The 24,410-nt window shown below is 50.2% G+C and overlaps 2 protein-coding genes across 5 annotated transcripts in view; one reads left to right on the top strand and one right to left on the bottom strand.

Annotated features, from left to right (window-relative positions):
• LOC135919838 (inactive pancreatic lipase-related protein 1-like) overlaps positions 1 to 19,610 on the bottom strand; it is a 152,251-nt gene extending 132,641 nt beyond the window's left edge. The window contains exon 1 of one of the 2 annotated variants that reach the window (XM_065453791.2): positions 18,898 to 19,610. In XM_065453791.2, coding sequence (XP_065309863.1) covers positions 18,898 to 19,003 — 106 coding nt within the window. In that variant the 5' untranslated portion in view covers positions 19,004 to 19,610. The remainder of the gene's footprint in view (positions 1 to 18,897) is intronic. The other variant, XM_065453792.1, reaches the window with a different exon arrangement.
• LOC135919837 (multiple PDZ domain protein-like) overlaps positions 1 to 24,410 on the top strand; it is a 532,904-nt gene that overhangs the window by 164,913 nt on the left and 343,581 nt on the right. The window lies entirely within an intron of this gene.

Here is a 24,410-nt window from a genome sequence, read left to right as displayed (position 1 = left end):
ATAATCTGCAGGAGGCACGTATAGAGAGCCAGCCTGCTCGTTTGCACGCGACCGCGCTGTCCTTGTTGCGTATACGCCGCTAACGCGAACGCCTATCGACCAACGCGCTCGCGTGGTTTCATCGGAGAAAGGAGCTTCTCTCCAATTTATTGACGCGTCAAATTATAATGGCCCATTGGGAGAAAGAAATAACCGACCTCCACAGTCTGTAGCAGTGAAACGGCGCCTGAATTCGCATTGGCTTCAACGCCAGGTCATGAGCACACCTCGTCGGAGCATAGCGGGCGAAAGGGAACATCTGCTGCGTGAGCGCGCCAGGTGTTGCGTGAGGGGAGAGGGCGTTGCCGCGACGCCACGTCACCCTCGCTCTCGGAAGCCTGCGCATGGTCAACACCGCATGGTTCGTCTCTCTCTCTCTTTCTCTCTCTCACCCCCACTGGGCTTAGCTGCTGCGCGCCCCTGCCGGCGTTAGTGGCCGCTGCTGCTTTCCTCGGTCTCTCGTCGCGCGGGACGTCGATGCCAAGTGGCGTTGGCACCGCAGGCTGCTGCTTGCTGGTTCGGGCAGCACGTACCGCTACAGTACAGTACTCGCAGCACAAAACTCGAAGGACCGCTCAGCGGCCTTCCTTAAGATTTGTGAATGCTCGTAAGAAGTGCTTAGCGCTGTCCTCGGATTTCTGTGCCCGTGTATCTGCTCTTCTTTCTGCAAGCTCCCTATTCTCCTCTTTCTGTCCAGTTTTCGGAGCAGACAATCCTTCTGTTCGTCCTCGTTGCCATTTGCCGACCCGCGCGTTCTTCTTGCAGGCCTATTTCTTTGCAAATATAATCTCGTGTTCATATCCCCCATAATACAGTAACTATTGTCCTAACCATAGGCCCCTGACTTCATTGAACATTGCAAAATATACGTGCACTATGAGCATAAGCGCGAACGCGAACAAATCGAAAGCCACTTTAGGCTGCGTCATTGTGTTTCCAACTTTGCGAGCATCTGTATACAATGGCTCGATTCGAGGCCCACAATCTGCATTTGAGTTAGTACCCTGCTTAACGACTGGAATCGAAACGATTGTACATGGAACTATAGTCCCCTTGCGGTTACAAAGAACAGGTGTCCAGGTTAGCTTTCTTTCTTTTTTTTTCTGTTTCACGTTTCAATTTATGCTGATCGTATACAGTGCTCAGCGATTCAAACGCGATTGTCGACGCGCACTTAGCTGCCCGTATTTTTTTCTTTTTTTTTGCGCGCGCCGCCGGCGAGTGCTGGGTTATCGCCGGGAGCCAAATGGCAGTCACAATGCGCCACAAAGGCGCCCGCTTTAATTTTGCACCACAATGCATCTGCTCGGCGTAACCAGCGATCAGCGGTGGCTCGAAAAGCGGCGGCCGCCAAGCTGGCCGATCATCGCGCTTGAATCGCCGAGTATACTGCATACATAAATAGAATGCATTCTTCGCACGTTTTATGCCGCAGGGCACACTTTCGATTTAGAATGAAAATGTATTTGAAAGGCGTTGGCTCAAATCCATGCGCGCCGAAGCTGTCACGCTTCTCCGAATGGGACTGCCGGGCTCCGGATGCGTTAAGTTCACGTTAGGCTTAAAAAGGAAGCGATAAATAGAAACGGTTAGGTGCGCGGCGGTTGCAGGCTATTTGACCAAGACAGCGGGATCCTGGATCAATCAATCAATCAATCAATCAATCAATCAATCAATCAATCAATCAATCAATCAATCAATCAATCAATCAATCAATCAATCAATCAATCAATCAATCAATCTTCATTTGTTTGTTTGTTTGTGTTAAAAGGAAATGGAAAGTAACATTTGCTACCTACACGAAAATACGCATGGAATAAAACGCGCAAATTCAGAAACATGGGACTCAGAACGCACGAATAAATCTCTACTAGGTCTTGCGACTAAAGGTTCACGCATACTTCACATCTGCACTTCCTACCAGAGAACGCGAGGGTCCGAGGAAACGCCCTCAGTGATCAGCGCACGGAACAAAGAGTATGGGCTCCGTAAGGAAGCTTGCAACTGAGGTGCATGTCACGCAAACGCTACTGGTAGGCGGTGGGATCCGCGCTCAGTTCAAAAAGCGCATTAGAAGTTTATTATTCTTCTTATTATTATTTACCACTGTCTTAGACACTGTGGAGGCCCTTCCCGAGGTTTCCCAATCGCAAAAAAAAAAAAAAGAACTTTTGTAGGCATGGCACACATGCGTTATAGGAGGGCGGAACAGGAGCTACAAATCGCGGATATTTGGTATCGAACGCGGGTATACGTATATGTTTGCAGTCGAGGTGAAGACAAACACGTGTCGTATAACACTGACACTGACAAGTCGTATAACACGCGCGAGAAGTAATCAGTAGAATGTCTGAGTAAGAGGGCACACATTTCAATGGAAGAAAAATGTATACAGTCGATCGATTCCTTAACCGTAAACCGCGCGAGCGTCGACTGGCCTGCCGACGAATGCTTGCTAACGGCGCGAAGCGACGCGTTCAGCAAGAGCAAAAGAGATCAGCGAGAGATCAACAAATCATTGCTCACGCCGTCGCTTGGCCTTCTTAGAAGGCACTGACCGGCAGGCTGGTCGACGCTCACTTAGCGCTGTTAGAGGTCCGGCCGACTGTGCGTAGCACAGTAAGGCACTAAATTAGATGACGCGAGAAAGGAAAACAATGTGCGGCTATTTGGCTTACGGCTCAGGTAAGGTTGGGTTAAGTGGATATCTTTTCGGAAGGGACCTCTGACGAATATATGACGAGAAGAATGTAGACTAAGGGGTCTCGCAGGGGCCACCGTGCAAACACATATCTCGTCATAGGGATCTGGTATTATACAGAGTTGAGCAGTGCACTGAGATAGCTTGCGTTTCCCGTGACCTTACGCCATTCCGTCCCGTGGCAACGCTCTCTTTCGTGTGACGTCATGTGGAGGAGAAAGTGCCGTCCGAGGGGCAAGGATTACAAGGACAAACGAAAATCGGAACCCCCCGTTCCCCTTCTTCTCGTTCGCTGCACAGCCGGATCGAGTCTCCACTCGGGCAGGTTTGATACCCTCCAGGTATAGCATATACGAGGGTTCATTGGTCAGCGGCCTGCTCCTAGAAAGATTCGCGCACTACGTGCCATCGTCGGTCAAGCAGTAAGTTCTGCCGCCATGACCATCAGTGGCGCTGGCTAACACTCCCCGAGTTAGATCTCGTGGACATACATACATGATGCCCGAGAACGTGGGCGCGGCAGAAGCCTTCGCCGTAGTGCAATTGGTAGTGCAACGCACGTGTAAATTCGTAGTTTGCGAGTTCGGCGCCCACCGGCGGCAAGATTCTTTTTTTTTTTTTCAGTCCACTTGCAGTTCCTGTTGGCTTATCATGTCTACATTTCAATTAAACGTGCAAAACGTGCAACCAACCTCCACTATGCCTTCCTTGCCTTCATTAGCTGTTGGCTCCATACGGTTTTGGATAACAAAAACTTGGGAGGAGCTTAAGCTTCACCCTTAAAAGTGCAACACGACAGCAATAAAGGGTCTCTGACTGCTTCTCAAGCTCTCGTTTCTTACTACGACCTGCTTCTCATCGCACATCAATTTCTTTATTTCTCACGATCAATTGTTTCTCTCTTGGGATACGCTTAAGCTTGGCTTTTAAGAGTACAATTCGATAGCATTAAAGAGTCCTTGACTACTTCTCAGGCTCTCGTTTCTCACCACGACTTCACACATACACATGCATCCTGTCGTTTAAGCTCAGTGAACCACCGCACGCATTTACTTCACTTTAATTACTTCATTCCTAACTGACATACCCACAATTACCACGTATGCGTGAGAACGTTTCTCTAAGATACTTTACCAAGTCAAAACGCAACTTGCTAATCGGTACATCACACATACACACACATTCATTTGTTTAAGTACGATGGACCACCCCAACACTGGCATTCACTTCAGTCTAATTAGCCCATTATTAACTGCGTCACTTTGGTTAATCTCCCTGCCTTCTGCTTTTCTCTTTCCTCCTCCTCCCACGCCATACTCATAATTACCATGCACGCAACGGTACATTTCTCTAAGACACTTTACTAAGTCAAAGACCACAAGGCATTCACCATGACCCCGCCTAACACGTTAGGACCAACGAGCTTTCGTGGCCGTTTCGCATTCCGAAGGTCCTGGGTTCGATTTTCACCCAAACTCCATTTTCCTGTCAGGTCAATTTCGCCCACTTGGCTTCTTCTTTTGCAGCCAAACCCACAGGGCGTTTTCTCGAGTCTTTCTAAACCCTCCACGAGCTGGCCGAGTAGTTCGCGCCGACACTGTTACGTCACGACGGTGGCGGCGCCAACGGCAACGGATGCGCCATGCTCTCAAGGTATCCACACACACACACACACACACACACACACACACACACACACACACACACACACACACACACACACACACACACACACACACACACACACACACACACACACACACACACACACACACACACACACACACACACACACACACACACACACACACACACACACACACACACACACACACACACACACACACACACACACACACACACACACACACGCACGCACGCACGCACGCACGCACGCACGCACACACACACACACACACACGCACACGAATAAGAAACATTCGTGATCCGTGCCTTGGGTGTACGGTATATAGAATCTTACGTGTTCATAAGAGGGTAAATTGAGCAAGTAGCCTAAGGGCTTTCACAGCGGCGACTCGGATAGGTCGCGCGATTAAGTCGGTCGAAAATGGTCGCTTTGGTCAAAGAGACGACTGTTTTTATGTCAGACGCTCGCTGCGCGATTTTTTTCAGTCACGCGACTGCTTGTCGCGAACCTACTATTATAGACAAATCAGCGGTACAGGAGCAGGGTGCCTGTGTACGCTGACGTTTAGCAGTGTCGTTTAGCTGTATCCCTCTTCGCCGGCCGGATCCAGTCCGTCATCGCATTCACGCGCTTCATTGTACCACGCGTGTGCAGTTCTAATCGGGAGCGTTTCGGCGAGATTTCCGGCGAGATTTCCCGCTTGTCCTACGCCATTTCGGGCCGCCGAGGGCCCCCTCTCCCCGGTCATGCGCCCTTTCCTAAATGGCATCGCCAGGGAGCGTTCTCTCCATTCGCGGCCGCGTTAATGAGAGCAAGGATACGCGAGCTGACGGCAGCTGTTCGCCGCCACGCCGACCCGAAATGCAGCGGACTCGAGCAAAGCACTCGAGACGGTGGCTGGAGAAAAGGCGGAAGGTGGAGAGAGAGAGAGAGAGAGAGAGAGAGAGAGAGAGGGGCACAACGGAATGAAAAAAACAGTCGCTCGAGACTTGGCCTGGCAAAGAAAATTCTCTCCGGGGAAAAATTTCTCCGCGCCCCACGGCCTGGAACAAGAACGCTCGCCCGCGCGGCACCTCGAGGAGCGGCAGTCGATGACGCCTTTAGTGAACGTTGGCGTTGCAGTCGTACCGCCTACCACGGGAATCGCGGATAGCACGCGGAAACAATAATGGGGTTTTGGATTTCTGAACTCCCCGTCACTTGGAAATGTATGCACGGTGTTTCGTTGAAAAAAAAAATGATCTTGTAAATCCGCAACGCGGTTTGAAGCCAGAAGGACAAAGTCTAGGCAAATCCGTGTACTATAACCCATCATTCACGTGCCGGCTCAACCGCGATGCTAGAGCCTACGGTGGGGAGGGGGGACGCGCCTATTCTAGACACCGTCGAATTCCGTCATTTGTCGAGTTCTGTAATGGCGGCATTTTGAGCCAATGAGAGAGGCCGTAGCGTCCCTCCTGGCCAATCAGAGCTGACAAGATGGAGGAGCCGACAATATGACGGAATTTGAGGATGTCCAGAGTGCATATATCATCATCATCATCAGCCTGGTTGCGCCCACTGCAGGGCAAAGGCCTCTCCCATGCTTCTCCACAACCCCGGTCATGTACTAATTGTGGCCATGCCGTGCCTGCAAACTTCTTAATCTCATCCGCCCACCTAACTTTCTGCCGCCCCCTGCTACGCTTCCCTTCCCTTGGGATCCAGTCCGTAACCCTTAATGACCATCGGTTATCTTCCCTCCTCATTACATGTCCTGCCCATGCCCATTTCTTTTTCTTGATTTCAACTAAGGCGTCATTAACTCGCGTTTGTTCCCTCACCCCATCTGCTCTTTTCTTATCCCTTAACGTTACACCTATCATTCTTCTTTCCATAGCTCGTTGTGTCGTCCTCAATTTGAGTAGAACCCTTTTCGTAAGCCTCCAGGTTTCTGCCCCGTAGGTGAGTACTGGTAAGACACAGCTGTGATATATATATATATATAAATATATATATATAACATATAACATATAACATTATATATAGCATCCCCGTATAAACGCTATAGCGCCAGAGTTCTCTTTTGCAGGAAACTCTGTGGTGTAGGGGGCTCGTGCATGCAATCTGTTGTGAAATTCTTGATTTGTACTTAGTTTGTCATGACTTACTTGCGTTAAATGACGGCCCCTAGAGCTTCAAACCCCGTGAAAAAGATACTGACATGCCTCGGAACACCTTCAGCAATTTACTATAATGCCTAAAAGGTGGTTACGTGGGAGCAGGACATTGCGACGTTTCGGCACTTGAAGCAATAAAACGCCGGACACCGACCAAAAGAAGTACTAAAAAAAATGTAGAAGACGTTTCGGCTTCCCTCCAGAAGCCTTGTTCACAATGGAATGAAGGAAAGTTCACGGAAGCTTATGTATATACTTCAGAACGTGAGGTAAGCACTTGCTTTGGGCACAGAAGAAAACATCGACCACCTGCTGTGCCACTGTCCAAGATATGCCCTAGAGAGACAAGAACTTGCCAAAGCTTTCCAAAAACTGGACAATCGGCCGCTTTCCGTACAGGTGCTGCTGGAACACCGCCCCAATCGCCCGTCTTTCTGTAAATTTCTGTAAAACCACACGCGTCAGCGAACTTGCCGCAATTTCCTTCTTTCCTTCCCTCCTCTCTCTCCCTGTGATCTTTGCTTTCCCCTTTCCCATTCCCCCGGTGTAGGGTAGCCAACCGGACGTTATTCTGGTTAACCTCCCTGCCTTCTTCTTTTCTCTTTCCTCCTCCTCCTGCTCCAGCTAGTTCGGTGATCTGTTCAGCTGCTGCATCGGGTCACTATACACCGGAGGCTCGCAAGTGTGTGTGTGTAGCGTGCCAGCCGGGCGCGCTTCGGTGGATGCCTTTTATTATTCACGGGATAAGAACTGTATAAGAGTGCCGCTCCATTTTTTATTGCTTCTTTACTTCGCTGTGCCTCCTTTGCAGCGTCCCACGGCGCCGGCGACCTCGTATTGCGCCCCTGTTTGCTCACGCATCGGCGGCGCGCGGAAGCGTTTGTGGAAGGAGGAAGGAATGCGAGATGCTTCCGGTTTCTCGTCTCCTCTTAGTCACCTCCCCCCTCCCCACCCCCCGCACCCCTCCCCGCCCTGCACTACATTTTTTTACTCGCATCTCGAAGCACCGGTATCGGTGGCTTCGAACAGTAGACAAGTCTCAAGCTAGCGCCTTGTTATGCGACTACAGTTGAACCCGAACGTAACGAACCCGGATAAAGCGAATTACTCTCTATATCGAACGCACGAAACTCATCGACCGATGCTCGTGTAAAAACATCTTTCTGCTAACGAACTGGACAATGGATATGTCGAACTCGCGAGGTTTTCTGGCACCCATAAAGGCGCTTGCATGCCAAGGATGCAACTTTCAGAGCACGTGTAATCACAAAAATATCTTACGTTGGATTTTTTTAGTAAGAGGACATTTTAGCCAATCCTGATGCTCGACATATCGTTAGGGAGGGCGGCCGGCTAATGGCGCAGTGCATTTACAAACGAAAACCTTTGCGAATTTGTCTACAGGTCTACACAACCTCGCGCATCGGGAACGCCATTTTTATATGACGCCGAGAAAAATTTAAACGTGCAGGCAAAATTTACTGCCTATTACGCGCAGTCTTGTTTTTCAACATATTGTTGCGGGAAGAAAGCAGGCCCACGAGTGTAAAATAACTTATATTTACAAATGATGGATATGGCGTTCAGGCAACCGCCAGACTTCGTCTTTCTCTAGTCCAATTCAACGTCTTCCTTCACTTCACCGTAACAATATTGATTCCTTGCTTGCTTCTCTTCTCCACTGGAGTTAAGTGATCCGTATGAAGCGAACGAATTTTAAAAAAGATAATTTATCTTTGTTACAGGTGAGATTGGGTATTTATATATGTGACGCAAAGGCCTCGGCGTTAACCCGAACACTGGCTTTTACTTTGCATCGCGCGCTCCTCCTTCGTCCTCATTCTCGCTGTCATCCTACTGAACGAATGTCAATCTTTGCATATAATTACCTGACACATCGAACTATCTATCTCGCGATCATAAGTCTGTTCGCTATAACCGAGTTCGACTGTGTACTTTCAATAGATGAAGCGCCAATAGTGGCGGCACACAGGAAGGAATACAGACAGGAGCGCCTTGTCCTGTCTGTATTCCTTTATGTGTGCCGTCACTATTGGCGCTTCATCTATTGAAACCTATGCACCAACTAGCCCCACAACGTGTTTTACTGCAATAACTTTCGACTGTATACCTCGACTGAAGCCACGCAACAACGTAACAGAGAATGAAAGGGAATAAAGAAAGGAATAACAGAGTGAAACGTTGCGATTCAGTTAGGTTAGTAACGCACATTGCAGCCTCGTTACGTAAGAACGAGCGGCCCGGCAGTTTGTGGCCTGTTGCGCAACGACGTCGCGATGGAAGGACCGCGGCAAGGTCGCCGTGTCATCACTGAAGAGCGCGTGGCGTGCATGTGTATCGTGGCACGTGCACTCTTATGCTCGTTGCGTCGCACCGAGCCATCACTCATGGAATTCAGAGGCTGTTTTACTCGTAGAGCGAGAGACAACTATACGATTGCGTTGGGTAAAGGGAGGGGGGGGGGGGGGGGAAGGGGAGTTACGAAACAGTTTCGCAGATAGTTTAGAACCCGGTATAGGGGGCGGAGTACAGTCCTGCCGCCAATTGTAAGAGGGCAGAGGTGACCCTACCGCAGTCGCATCCATTGGCGAAGCTTCTGACGACACCACTTGCGCGCTGCTCAGAGGTTTCAAAAGAGACGTCTCCGCGGCACCGGCTCAGCTTTTGTTCAATTTGTTCCCCGGCTTTGCGGTTTTGACAGCCGGCGGCCTCATTGATGCAGTCTGAAGAGGTACGCATGTCTGCGACGATAGACCCGTAACTTTCTGCAACTCTACAAACCGTGCCCGCTGTTTAAGTTTTCCTTCGCCAGGCCGTAATGGTGCCCGCATATTTGCCGACTTACTGCTCTAGGGAACAGACAGCCGTGCTGGTCAATTGGTGACGTTTCGTAGTATAACCAAGCCACACAAGACTCACGAGAAAGTGGGGGGGAGGGGGCAAGGAGCTAGGGGGCGGGGGGACTAAGCATATGCCGTGTATAGCAAAACTCGTGCGATGTTTGAAAAACAATGGCTGAGCAAGACACGCCTCAATCCGGAGACAACGGTATTTGTCTTAACAAGTCCTCGTAACGGCTGCCAATTTATAGTAGACAATCACCCTGAATTCTTGTAGTATGTGCTTGTAATTGTTAAACACTTCTGGGTTAACTATATATCGCAGCTTCGTCAGCCAGGAGCCACCGCTTCGATAATTTCGTTTGCCTTCTTAAGGTTAGTCCGTCCCTCTTGTCCAAACGGCTCTGTGGACGTCTGTTCTAAGACCATTGTCGATTACTGCAAGTTGCCATCTTCTCGGGACATCTCGTTTTTATTTGTTACGGGTGGCTAGAGCATAGTCAAACTGCACAGACAGCTTTTTTCTCTGCCCCCCTATTTTCGCAGTAACAATGTACTGCCTGTGGCGAAAATAAAACTTGATTGATTGATTGATTGATTGATTGATTGATTGATTGATTGATTGATTGATTGATTGATTGATTGATTGATTGATTGATTTCAGGCGTTATATATAAGCAGACGTATAGGGCAACGCCTCCGTTTCCTCCGAAACTCTCTTTCGCCTCACTTTGGCTAACTAGAAAAAAAGAAATTTAGGAAGCGCCACTGAATGGGAAGCACTACGTGACATCTGAGAAAGCGACTGTACCGCTCGGACGTACCGTCCATAAAGAAATCTGCTACGGTGACGCCTACAATGAAAAAAGATGCCTCACATCCGCCACCACCACCTTGAGTGGCGCTGGTTAAAACTCCCAGGGCTACATCCAGTACATATACACAAATACCGCCAAAGAGAAAAATAATGGATGGACAGCTGCAGCCATTTGCACTCGTAATGCGAACTATGTGTTTGCAGCTCCCATTTGGGGGGGAGGGGGGGTGCGAGAACACAAACGTGCCACCCCTGCTCCCACCGTGGGGGCAAGTTATCTTTTCGTCCATTTTCATTTCCCGTTTTTCTTATTATTTCTGCATTCTAACTAAACGTAACAAATGGTTTCCGCTATGCTTCATCTGGCTTCATTGTCTGTTGTCTGCGTGGGGTTGTAACTAGTAAACCTCCCCCCCCCTCGCCCTTCAGTTCCCCTGGTAACTTTTTCTTGAAGGGCAACTCCGGCGATTTTTTGATGTCCACGGATGTTAATGAAATTTTGCGTATATGTTCTCTTTTGCTTTCCGATTATTTGTGCAAGTCATTTAGTTTTCCTAAAAATGAATTTTAAAAGTTGGTTGCGTTCCGGACTCATAACTTTCTACTGGCCACCCTTTGTTTGAGACGCCAGAGTCTACACCTCTCTCTCGCAGAAACCGTCGCTTAAATCGCCGCTGTCTAGTTCGGAGAATCTGCAAAAGCTCCCTGTGTCGTCAGGAGACGTCATCAGCTACGCTTATTTGGTGTAAGCGCCACGTGGACTGCGCGTTTAGCACGCGTTCTGCGTGTTTACATTATGGTAATGTTGGACCTGACGTCATTCACTCATCGTGACGTCACACGAAGCAGCTACCCGTTTAGGTTCCGGTATCTCGTTTATTGGCTATTTAAAATTACCGATGAAGTTCCAAGCTAATTGAACCACCCTACAGGTGACAGGACTGTCAATACCATCTGAAAGTGACAATATCCTAATCTGGTTTTTAAAAAACGCCGGAGTTGCCCTTTAAGAACAATTGCCGCGATGTGACTACCCAGAGACGCCAGAGCGTTCGCTCTTTTCTAACACCACTCTGTACCGACGAGGGGTGAAGTTACTGCGGCATTTTACCTATCCCAACCGCACCGATGTGCAGTCCGGCTTTGTCCTCTAATGCCATCATGAGAATGACAGTTATGAAGGTGGCGCGAGGGCCAATGAAAACAATGAAACAGCGACCTAAATGTTGGGAAAAGAGTATATGACGTCACGCCGCGTGGCTTGGGTCCTGTATAGCTGTTCCTAGCCGTTACGTTACCTGTCTCAGGAGGTGCACCGTTAAGGGAAACATTGAAATCACCCGCAGCGTACAAAGAACGGAACGGAATGGAAAGAAGTAGCCAATTTGCTGGTACAAAAGATGGGTGGACGCCATGGCATTATGGCGTCGTGGTGTGGTCACTACGCACAGCGCTGATCGACGCGCGAAGTGGTACGCCGCATGATGGCCGCATTAGATTGCCCTGATGTCGCTCACGAACGACAAATTTCGTTCTGCGTTCGTTTACAACTGGGCCGCGCTCAATCATTGGAGTTATATATTCATCGTGTGTTGCACAAGTTCCAGCTTCGTGCCACGCGACTACTCAACTGACAGCTACTTGTTCAAGCAAAACAACAAATGTGAAGGCGAGACGCGAAAGTTGGACGTGAGAGCTCGATCAAAAAACTACGGATACGTCATAAGAATCGCAAGTCCGCCATAAGACCGATACCTGGCTAGTTAGTTGAAATACACATTTGAACGTGGCAGCTTAAGATACGGACGAAACAAATACGAGAGGGACCGCACGGGAAGAGTGGCCCTCAGGTGCTGTGTTTCGTGGTCCCTCTTCTCTGTGTCGCGTCTGCGTCTTGCCGCTGCCGTTAAAATATACAGTTATCATATTGTTTGTAGTCGATTAATATTAAATTTCGACATTGCCGAAGAAAAGTTCAAGCAGTTAGCTCCCTTTCCTGTTGGGGGGGGGGGGGCGCTATTTGGAAAAGTACACAGGTCGCCCTCGGTCTTTCACTTGGAAGTTTTGAGCTCAGCGATCAAATTCAACAGCGGTCAGTAATGCTACTTTCTATGCCCAGGAACGTCAGCGTTTTCTTGCTTTATCGTGAGCAATGTGTTCTTTAGCATACACCACAGAAGCTTAGACAAGTTGAATGTTTCGCAACAAAGAGCTCTCTGGTACGCGGCCGTAATACATATACACGCAGTGCATGTAAAAAATAGCAACGAATACCTGCGTTATTCGCAACACACTGTTTATATGAACCCCGTCCACAAGTCCGGTATCAGATCCTGAAGTCCCTGCAACTGAACATTCACCCTGACTTTCGGGAAAACGAATGCGTTTGCAGTTGATCGCAGTTGTACAGCGACCAACACCTGCTCACGCACCCACATCATTCGATGAGAGTACCCATCTTCTTAGCATATACAGGATGCCCCAACTATCGTTCACCAAGACTTGAACATATGCAAATGCCACGTAGCTGGACGGAACCGAGGCTATCTTATTTGCCGTCGCTCGGAGATACTCAGGTTATATTTTCCATATTTACGTGCGTCGGCTGGTATAGTGCGAAGTCACGAATCAGCCGCAGTCTTCGATGCTGTCGAGGGCGCTATTATTTTCACCTCATTCACCGAACGCAAGGACCTTTGCTCGCGCTGCGCGAATGCGTTTTCTAAACGCACTGCTACAAAGTTATACGCTCTTCCCCGACGGTTGCGCAAAGGCAGGGCCTCTGCATCGCCTAATCGCTCCGTCCGCCAGATGACGACCGGAGTATTGCAGAAATAAGCGGCGGAGGCCGCCGCATCTAACCGTGTCCTTGAAGAGAAGGCAACGGATAAAGAAAAGAAAAGAAATGACCACGGAGATTTGGAACGACTGGCAAAGGCCCGAACGGTTCGTGATCGTTAATGAAAGCGCGTTTTTTTTTTTCTTTCTGTAGCCCGGCTTTCCCGCACGTACAAGCCCGAGGCGTGGTCAGTTGTCCGTCGGCGTGACTGATCCCGAAATCAGGACGTCTCGGTCACGCGTACCTTTCACCGAAAGTCAATCGAACCGCCGTGCGTCGAGTGGGGCCCTTTTTTTATTGCACCCGGCGCGCCTTCTCATTTACGGCGCCTTTCTCCGCGACGAAAGGGCGCAGGAATCGCCAGCGCCACCTGGGCACGACAGCGCCACCTATGCGTTCTGCCGTGCCCTCTTTGTTATCGTCGATCGCTCGATCGACCAGAACACGGCAATCTAATGATTGTTCTCGTGCTCTCTCTCTTCCCTCCTCTCTCGTTACGGTTCACCTATATCTGCGGACGAAAATCAAGGTGGGGGGGGGGGGGCGGAGGGAGGGGTTATAAGTCTGATGTCGCAAGACCGGTGGACAGTTACAGTCATGGAATCGTTGAATGCACGCGTGTGAATAGTTTCTTGACTTGCTTTGCGGTAGAGTGGGTGGCATTAAATTGCAGAAAGTCTCAGCATTTTAAGTCGGCTGCCAACATTTGCTATGCCTGCCACTACCCATAAAAAAATTATTGTCAGGGGATGCCCAGCTTCATGTAGGAACGTTTTGCCCGCGACAAAATTTCCTTTTCGGTGCTGTCCCAATGATCATATGGCTAAAGTTTGTGTCAGCCTACAGTCGATTATACTTGACGGCAGCCTAACAAGTGTGTACGAGCACCTGTCCTGTGTGCGTGTGCGTGTGTGTGTGTGTGTGTGTGTGTGTGTGTGTGTGTGTGTGTGTGTGTGTGTGTGTGTGGAACTGAGTGCGATACCAGCCGTCGGACCGACTTGTGTGTCACTGTGTATGTGTCGCCCTCCAATTTATTTTTTATTTATTTATTTACATATACTGCCATCTTGCATTGCAAGATATTGCAGGAGTGAGTGCATACATATGTCAATCAGTTACCGTTACCGTCTTTGACACCAATTTGGGCCACTTGGCATGTGAAACTGGTAGTGTGCCGCCTCCTCAATGACAAAAAAAAAAATCAAATGCGAAATCAGCGAAATCGAACCCTCGCCATATATATATATATATATATATATATATATATATATATGTTCAGACAATCCCGTCTGACGCACGCTCCTAGCACCGACTTCACGGCCACGCCGCTAGACGACGCAGCTGCGTGTCCAGAGAGAATCGCGATAGAGGAGCCTGGATGCAGTAGACGCCTCACGCGTGACGCGTTTTGCCGATGGCAATAAGCTGTGTCGCTGCACTGTTTCAGTGCTCTAGCAAATCGCACTGATGCCGACATTCATCGTGAAATTCGTTTCGCCGCCATTTTTTTTTTCCTTCGCACTTCGATGGGGCCCGGGATGTGTGTAGGCGTCTCTGCAAATGCACTCCGAAGGATTTGTCCTGTGCCTCGGGTGTGCCGCCTCAGGCCGCGGTTACGAAGGACGCCGGCTCGGCGACTTCGTCGCGTGTAAACTCGGCCGGTTCCTGCCGCATGCAGCGGACTGGCCGCCGCGCAGAGTGCAGGGCCAGTCTCTGCGGCGGCTCCGGGTCGCCGTAATCGTTGCGAAGGTCGTTGACGATTATTTGCCTCAGTTTGCGCGCTAATAGGGAGAAACGCACACCGCCGGGCGCCGGCCTTCGCACTGCGATATCGTCGGCGCTTGTACGGCGAACAGTTCTAGACTTTTGTATCTATTTTATTTGTATGTTTTGTGTATGTGTGGGGGTACCCTGCGTTGCATAAAGGGTCTCGCGTTCTTTATTTATTCCCATTGGTTCTCGAATTCGTTTTCGCATTCGCTCCGCTGACCTTCGCTGCCACAGAAATACGGAATCGTGCGAAAGCGGGCCATGAAAACTTAACCGGAGGGGCCACGTAAACGAAGGGTGTCAAGGTAGCTGGGCTTGAAGGATGCGAACAATGAGCGAATTGCATTGAGGGCGAAGAAACAAGCCCAGAAGCATCTTTAAGACATGGTAAGTTCAGAGAAGACCATGGAATGGGGACGATGAATTCGCGCGCGTGACATTATACTCGTGGGACCGGCATTGCGTATGCATGAAATTATAGGCAGTGCAGTGAAGATTTGCAATCGTTGAAACTCCCAACGTTCAGTGCTGCTCTCTTGTTTCTTTTTGTGAAGATAATTGTATAATAAGAAAAATTTGCAGCTGCTTCAATTATTATGTGCAATATTTTATCGCTGCAACTATACTCTTCGTCTAATTTTGCGTATGTTTGTTACAAAAAAAGTTGACTCGCCGTCCTGGTCCTGCAAAAGTGGATGCCCAGCGTAGCTGTTGCAAAACTGCTGAGTGGGCTATGCAATGCTTTACTGATGGTTCAGATGCTTGTTTTGAGTTTGTTCTTTATTGAAACGTATGCTGTTCTGTGGGTTGCATGGATGATTTCAACGAATTTAGGCACTGTTTGCTTCAATTTCCAGGGGGCTTGTAGCCTCTGTATTACGAGGTGGGTGAACCATTGCATTTTTGCTTGCTTAGGGGGTGGAGGGGGAGAGGTATGAGCCATTGCTGAAGATAGTAATTTCTGCTCACGGATGGACAAGAAAAATGACGTCCACCGAGAGGCTAACAGCTTCGCTGTAAAAACCAGATCCTCACTGTAACTCACCTCTACATCTAAAGTAGGAATGAAGAAAGATTGCGTGATTGGCTCCTGTACGGCGAATGAGCCAAGCACTCGCAAGGGACAGCTGCCGAACTGTAAAATGACCCTTCAACTCAAGCCCCAAGAGAGGGCTTCAGGGAAGTCCTAAACATTTGGGGGAGGGGGGGGGGCAATTACATGACTGTACAGTGGAGCCCCGATTATAATGAACAGGCTTATGCACTAAATATAGTTCGATAGCTCCGGAAATCGCATGTACCCAAACGCACCTATAAAGAAATTCCGCGAACTTCTATGACGCATTCGTTATAATATACCGATGTGTTAATTATGTCCGGTGGAAATAATTGGGGATTGTGCGAGCGCCAATGACTGTGTAGTGCTGTCCTCGCACGTACTTGCACCAGTCGCATTCCTTTTTCGCTCTCTCTCCCTTCTTTCTATTCCCATTTTCCCTTCCCTCAGCGTAGGGTAGCCGATCGCCCTCTTGACTGTTTAACATCTCTGCATTTTTAACTCACTCACTCACTCACTCACTCACTCACTCACTCACTCACTCACTCACTCACTCACTCACTCACTCACTCACTCACTCACTCACTCACTCACTCACTCACTCACTCACTCACTCACTCACTCACTCACTCACTCACTCATTCACTCACTCACTCACTCTTTCACTCCGCCGGAGAAAATGAGAAAGGATGGACGGAATACATTCATTGAACGCAGATCTACAACTACGCGCAGTTGGGAGTAATTTCTGCCTATTCAGAGAAGTAATTAGGAGAATGAAAAATGGCGGTGTTTACATAAGCTATGGGGTGATCCGTCCAACCCGGCGTGGTTGCTTAGTAGCTTTGCCTTCCGCCGCAAAGCTCGAGGGCGCGGGATCGAATCCCGGCCTTCTACGGGGGCTACATGCAAAAAACGCCCGTGTTTTACCGGGCACAGGGTGCGCGTTAATGAACCCCAGGTGGTGAAATTAGTCCCAAGTTCCCCACTACGGCGTGCCTCATAATCAGGTCGCGGTTTCCGCACTTAAAAAAAAAGAAGACAAGTTAATTTTTGTGGGGTGGTAGGTATAGTGGACAACTCCGGATTAAGTTGGCCTACCTGGAGTTCTTTAACGTGCATCCAGAGCACGGTACACTGCAGCGTTTTCGCACTCCGCCGCCCGCATACGAACTCCTTCGCCGCGACTGATGAAACGAACCCGCGACCTCGTCGTGCTAAGAGTCAGGACGCCACGTGCCACTGAACCGCCGGTAGGATTAACGGAACATTGCCAAACATTCCCTAACCATCGCTCTTCATAAATCACTTTAGCAAGTGTGTCGCCAAACGCAGGATGAAGTGCAGGGCAGAGGGTTGCCGTATTCACCGCGCGGGGTGATACGGAAAACTTGGCAGTGCCAAAACTGGCTAACATTGCCACGAGGCGGGGAAATACCGCTGGATGGTTTTTGCACAAACGAGAAGCCGGTTTCCGGGAACGGCACGCGTCTATAAGTAGAAACAGGTAATAAAACGTCCACTTATAACTATCACACAGGCCAAGATTCTGTGGCATTGGCTGTATGGCTCTTCGCGTTTCGCCAGCTGTAACTTGCGTGTCCACTTGCCAAACGGCTTAACGTATGCACTTCGCGCGACAAGGGCCCCGATGGCGCTAAGGACACTTTCTTCGTATCGGGAAATGCGCAAGCGTAAAACAAGTATGCGGTCTTAAGCAGGAGCCTCTATCGATTCAACATGGTTAAAAAAATAAAAATAAAAGGTACACCGCGAACTGTGGTGAATAAAACCAGCTCACAATAGTGCATAACGTTGGTTCGGACTAGTTGGTAATCCATACCTAACACTGTTTTAGCGCAGAATTTTCGCAAAGAAGCACAAGGAGACGCGAACGGGACGGCCGCTACCACTAGAGTGGGTAAGCGAAATACGGAAAGTAGGCTTTTCCACACTGTTGGGTGGTCCTACACAAGATGGCCGACTTTCGGCTGGCGGCAACTTTGAGCCGCCGAAGCTAGGCTTGCAAACAGCGAGAATCTAGCAAGGAAGCGATGGTGGCTAGGATAGCGGCGCCAGCTCCTACGCTCTGCTTTATTTCCACTTCTAGGGCGACGTCCGCCATCGTGTGCAGGTAAAACAAGATGTGCGGGGAAGCGCACTTGCAGAATTTCGAGTATCTTCTTTTAATTTTTATCTTTAACATGTTCAGACATCCAGCAAGCAGCATGTTTCTTTTTTTTTTCATTTTCAAGGTATCTCAATAGCTTCTTTCTCTTGTAGTCGTGCATATGAACGAGTCGCGGTGATCCGAGTGCAAGATACGGGAGGGATCGCAGCCAGCCCTACTGGTAAATATGAAAGCTTCATTGTGTGCCACTGCTTTTCAGGCAATACGGAAATGCATGGGAAGCAGCTCGCAGTGTATACGTCGCTTTGAGAACTCAGAAGTTACTGTTTGCCCTTCGAAGACTTCAGGCGTTATTTCGTCACCACCACTTAGCCGCGGCAAGGCCTACGTGAAACGGACTAACGGGATACGAGAAACGCCGACTCATATTTTTTTTTTGTCTATTGAAGTGAATCCACATTGCCGCTGGCCCATTATTTCGCGAGGTTCTCACGCTAGTAGCATTTGAGCAATATGGTATGCGGTCACGCGCCATGCTACAAAACAAAAAAAAAATCTTCCCACGGAGGAACAATGCGTAGCAGCTCCGTAATATAACGTCAAGATTATGTAGTCAGAGACATGTCCACGCGAAATAGCTGCTGTCAATTAAGTCGCGTGCGGTGCACTAACTCGCTGAACTCACGACGAACAGACGTGCCCATCTTAAGTTGCCAGATGGCAGACGCTTTAGAGGCTTGTTTCGCGGAGCAACGGAAAACGCAACTCTATAGTTTACGTTCGATAACTGACTCCACGCACGTGACAGGTGCCTAAGGCCGCGGACGATTCTCTTGCGAGCGCAAGACACCGGGAAAAAGCAAGTTCCAACTCACTCTCGGTCGAGTCCACTTGCTTCTCGAGCTCCCGACCGTTCTGCGCCGTGACGACGGCAACCGCTGTGGCGATGACCATCCAAACCAAACTCCTAAGGCACGACATGGCGTTTCGTTGCGTTCCGTCAGTGACGGAAAGAGAACGAGAGTTCTTTTCTTTTTTCTTTCAGGGGATCAGATGCCCTTCGACGGACCACTGAAAAGCGTTCACTGATCTAACGAACCACTGATCTAACCAAACAAGTTCCGTGCGCTCGAAGACGCTGTCACTCCGGACACCGGACGATGAGTCCCTGATAGAGCACCTCCCGTTCCCCGAAAATTCGCTAAACGGGAAGAAGGCGCTGCTCCGATGCCTTTCCGGCCGTGTGCGTACTCGTTCAACTGCGCCGGCGAAACGGGCCGACAGACGAAAAACAAGAAAAATGCAGTGTAATGTCTCTCTCCTCCTGGACGCTGTCTGGGTCAGTCCTGGATCGGTCGCGCCGACGCAAGTCTAGCAGGCGCGGCTCTGCACCACCGGAGAGGAAGACGACGTTTCTCGCTGTGGAGAAGAGAACGGGCTCAGTCGAGCATCACCCGGTCGCGGAGGAGTAGATCGCGGAGTCTGCGGCGGGACGTCCGGCGGAAGGGAGCGCGGTCGACGCGTTCGGGCTTAGCGCGAAAGCGAATCTGACGCCGGCTCTTGGGCGTCGGTGGTCGGCCAGGTGCGCCGGGGCGACCGGTCCGGTGGCGGAGAAGGCTTTCGGGCGACCCTCTCCACCGGTGGGCACCTCCGCCTCGAGAGACTTTCTCCGCCGCACGCTCTCTCTCTCTTTGATATCGGCCTCGGCTACCGGTGCTACCGGGGGAGGAGGGAGACGCCGCCGAGGCCGGCAGAGGATTAGATGGAGCGATCAGATTAGGAAATTGCCAGGCGCACAGGGTGGAGCCGAGTGACGCGGCACGGAAGGAAAGGGGGTGATCGGCTGGAAGGGCCCGTCGTCGTGGCAGTGGATTAAACAGCCTGGTGAACGTGATGATGATGATGATGATGTCTGGAAGGAAGTTCGAGGTGGTGGTGTACCGGCTGCGACTGTGCGACCGGCACGAAAGCGAATGACATACGTGCCAGGAAAATTTTTTTGTTGTTGTTGCCTTGGGCGACCGTGTCATTGCATAAGGGCTGTTCAACTGGTAGCCGGACTTCCCGACCTATCGGTGACGGCTTCGTTCGCCGTTAACTTTGTTCGCCGGGTTAATCGGTTTTAGTGCTCCTGCGGGCAGTTGAGGTAAGCGTGCCCGTTCAAAATTTTTTTCACGTAACAGTCAATGGCAAGTTTCCTTGCTCGTAAAGACTGAAGGCGCGGGCATCGCAGGTGTTTGGACGGTTGTCCAAATAACTACATCGCGATTCCACGCCTCGCAATGCCCGGAAGTCCAAGGCAGCCGCACTACGCGACATGAATCCAGATTGAGAGTCGTGCCTCCTAGACACTGCGAGCAGTGCGCGAGTGACCTTGGACCTCGAACTTTCGGTCCTCGCCTGTTACGCGTTGAGAGACTCTCGATTAGCTTCCGTTTACGCAACTACGTCGTAGAACTGATGTAGTAGAGAGAGAGAGAGAGAGAGAGAGGTAAGGGGAAAGGCAAGGAGGTTAACCAGAGGGGAAGATCCGGTTTGCTACCCTATGCTGGGGAAAGAGGTGAGGGGGAGGTAAAGTGATCACAAAGTAGAGATAAAGAAAGAAAGGAGCACATACATACAATCAGCGCAGTCACCGCTCAGAACTGATGTATTAGGAACTACAGTTTACCTGTAGGCAGTTTACATTTAATGCGAAGCGATAACTCACGCGTATTTTCGAAGTATTCTCGCGCGTTTCTCAATACGTTGGTCATCCCCGTCAACTTAAGCGGTTGTCCACGTGCCCCTAAACTTTCGCCGCTTCATTTTTCTCCCTATCAGCCACGGACGTGAAAGACCTCGTTCCCCCTCCATGTCACTACCATCGACTGTTATTCATAAATGCGATCGTTGCTCATTTTCCACATGACGATCCGAGTTTACGGTATATCAATACATTTCATTAATATTTAAGGACTTTCTGACTGTGTTTCTTTACTACTTGAAGATTCACTGTGCTACCGGTGTTTACAGTAACCCACCACTTGTGTGAAGTTCCCACTCAGTGGGGTCTTTAAGGTAATGAAACGAACTGAAATAAATGTCGCGAATATTCGGAAGCTCGCTTCACGAATCGTGGGCCTGGCCGCTGTCGATTCCTGCAGTGGCCTCCGAGTTTTCTGTTTTGTTTCTCACGGCGCCCGCAAAGTACAGCTCCCGCACCCAGAGAGAGAAATGACCGGCTAAAGTTTCTAACGTAATTATAATGTAAGGTGCATAGTTAATCACGTTAATAAGTATGCAGGATGCACTACCAATGTAGCGTATTCCGTCTCGCTCAAGTGTGGCCGAGTTTACATAAGGCAAAAAAAACTAGCTGGTGCATCAATGCAAGACTTGGGGAGCACGAACTGTCTTTGGACAAGAATGATTATGCGCATGTCTCTGCCCATTGCCGACAATGTGAGTGTAAGCTTCTGCTCAAAGTGACATCAATTTTTTTTAAGCATACTAATGTATGCACCAGATTAGTCGTGGAAGCAGCCCACACTGAGCAAAAGGGCACGCGGTGCATTAGCCAGCTTCCGATCGCGCTTTCTCAGCAGGAATTAGTTTACCTAGATAGCTCGATACTGTAACAGATGTCCCGTACCCACGTGGCCTGGTTGTGCGTACCTCGTTTGGCCATGACGTCGCCTGTGTCGCTTATATTCCTTGGTGTGTGTGCTTCAGTAAGCTTAGTTGTGAGTCAGTGCTCGTCCTGCGTCATTTCGCTCCGTCGTCGTTTTGTTCGCGCTGTTACCATTATGTACTCATTAAGTTAGGCACAGTGGGGGACCAGTAGTCCCCGCCTCGTTTCAAAGCGTATGTCAGTAAATATAACCAGAGTCCATCATCATCATCACCATCATCGTCAGAGAGAGAGAGAGAGAGCAGAAGGCCAGGGTGGTCAGCCATACTATGTCCAGTTGGCTATCCACTGCAGTGCGAACGGGAGATCCAACCGGAAGCTACGAAGTGGTTTAGTCGTGGCAGCAACAGAAAATCGCAAGAACGTGAACAGTGAAAGTCATATACAGTTAAACCTCGATATAACGAAGTCGTTATGTACAAATTTTGTTATATCCAAATCAGAATTTTTCTTACGCGGAAGGGGCCGGGCAATTTTCCGAATTATCGAGCAATCGGAAAAAGCAACACTGAATGCGAATGAACTCATTTTGGTAAATTTGAGAGTCGGCGACGAAAGGGATGCTTTCATGCCGTGTCGACGACATCTTCACATCGGCAGTTATACGAAGCGAGGCCAGTCACGCTTTCTCGTCCACTAATCCCCTACAACTGGTAATATCACCCGCAGTGGGACGACGCTATCATGAAAAGCGCCGGCAGCGAGGAGCGAATGTTTCATCTGCCTCTCGCTTCAACCCGTCTCCAAAAACTCGAGATTACGCAACCTCCAGTACTACACGTGCGGGAAGACAGTGAGCAAGGTGTAATGCAATCTCGGCACGCCCACTCTTTGCACGCGCGGCAGTTTATCTCTTGTCGGGGGCCGAGGGGGTCACAGCGCGCAGCGCCAGAGCAAGAAGACGCACGTAGCAGGCTTCTAGAACCGAACACGTAGCAGACTTTTAGATCCACACCGAACAGTGCCGTGCTTGCGCATCGAGCACGTGCCGCGTATCTTTATTTCCCTGGTCTCTCGAAGCCGGCTGAGAGTGCCGATCTTAGCGATCCCGCTTTGCGGCGTCGGTGGGAGCTACAGGGCCCCCTGCCCAGAGGGAACGGCAAGATGTACGGGTCGACGATGCAGAGATGGGGCTATCTTGATGACATGCGGATCGGTGGATACGCCGGCGACATCGGCGGGGTGCTCAGTGGGACGCTTCTCGATGTAGGCCGGTTTGAAGCAGTCTAACACAACGACCTCGTCACGACCACTTAATAGGACGGGGGTGGACTTCGACGTCTTGTGGAGAACCCCGTACGGCGCATTGCGGAAGGGCGTACTAGGCGCCATCACAGCGTTTCGTCTGAGAAGAACGTGCGTCGAAGACGCAAGGTCCGGATGCGCAAAGATACTGTGGTCAGAAGATCGAGGTGGGACGGGGCGCAGTTGGTGAATGCAGTCATAGACATTGGAGTTGCTGCAGCGGCTGGGGCGAGGGTGCCGAAGGAACGAACAAGTCTGCAGGAAGCCGCAGGGCGGTGCACCGCAGACGAGCCCGGCCGTTGAACAGCCAAGGTCGCAACGAAGGGCGGCGTGTAGGCCAAGAAGCACCATATAGGAAGATGGTCGACCCAGTGGTCTCGATCCGGGCGCGCAGTGAGGGCAGCCTTGAGCTGACGACACAGGGATGGCACAGGGATGGTATGGTCTGGCACTGCAGTACCTAGTGCCAAGCAGGCCGTTGAGGGAAGTGAAGAGAGTACATTCCAATTGCCGGCCGCGATCAGTTTGTAACAACGTTGGGGCATCCGAAACGAGATACCCAAACGAAGTACTTGGCCATCGCTTCTGCATTGAGTCCTCGGGTGGATGATAGTTACTGAACCGGCCACTCCTTGTTTAGCAGTCCTGAAAGTAACTTGAGCTTCGGGAGTACAGGAAATCGCGGATAAGGAGTTCTTGGTTGTGCGAAGGAGGTCACTCAGTGGGTGTAGGAGCTCGGTAGAGTGCGGAATAAAGCGGAGTAGGAAATTCACTCGGCCCAGGAACTCACATAGCTGGCGTAGGGTATAGTCGGTGCTCGGAAGTCTTTCACGGCCTGGACGTGAGAGGGCAACGGACGAATTCGTAGGGCCTGGATGTGATGGCCCAGGAGCTCGAGCTCATAAGACCTGAAGACGCATTTCTGGGGCTTGACAACCAGGCCATATTGTTGAAGGCGTTGAAACAGTTCCCCGAGTTGACGCTCATGATCTTGAGGAGTGGAACTCGCGACGACGATGTCAACGTAGGAGAATATAGCAGGGAGGCCGCGCGTTACCTCAGCAATGAATCTCTGGAACGGTTGAGCTGCGTTGCCTAGCCCAAAGGGCATGCGCTCATACTCAAACAGGCCGAAGAGTGTAGTAATGGACGTCTTCGGGACACTGGCAGGCTCAACAGAGCTTTGCTAAAGATCTTGTATCCTTCCAAGTGGCCTGTGGAATCTTGGATGTGTGGAAGCGGATAGCTATCGTGGACCATGTGATCGCTGAGCTCCCGGTAGTCGCCGCACAGACGCCATTCACCCGGTTCCTTCTTGGGCCCCAGATGGAAGAGCAACTCGCAAGTGCTGTACGAAGGAGGAATAGTGCCGAGCTGGAGCACGTGCTCGAATTCGCGTTTAGAAATGCCCAGAAGCTCACCGAAAAGGCGGCGCGGATGAGCTGCGATGGGTAGACCACGCGTGACAAT

This window comes from Dermacentor albipictus, chromosome 9 (genome assembly GCF_038994185.2).
Source record: "Dermacentor albipictus isolate Rhodes 1998 colony chromosome 9, USDA_Dalb.pri_finalv2, whole genome shotgun sequence".
Taxonomy (NCBI): Eukaryota; Metazoa; Arthropoda; class Arachnida; order Ixodida; family Ixodidae; genus Dermacentor; species Dermacentor albipictus.
This window is presented reverse-complemented; position numbering and strand designations above follow the sequence as displayed.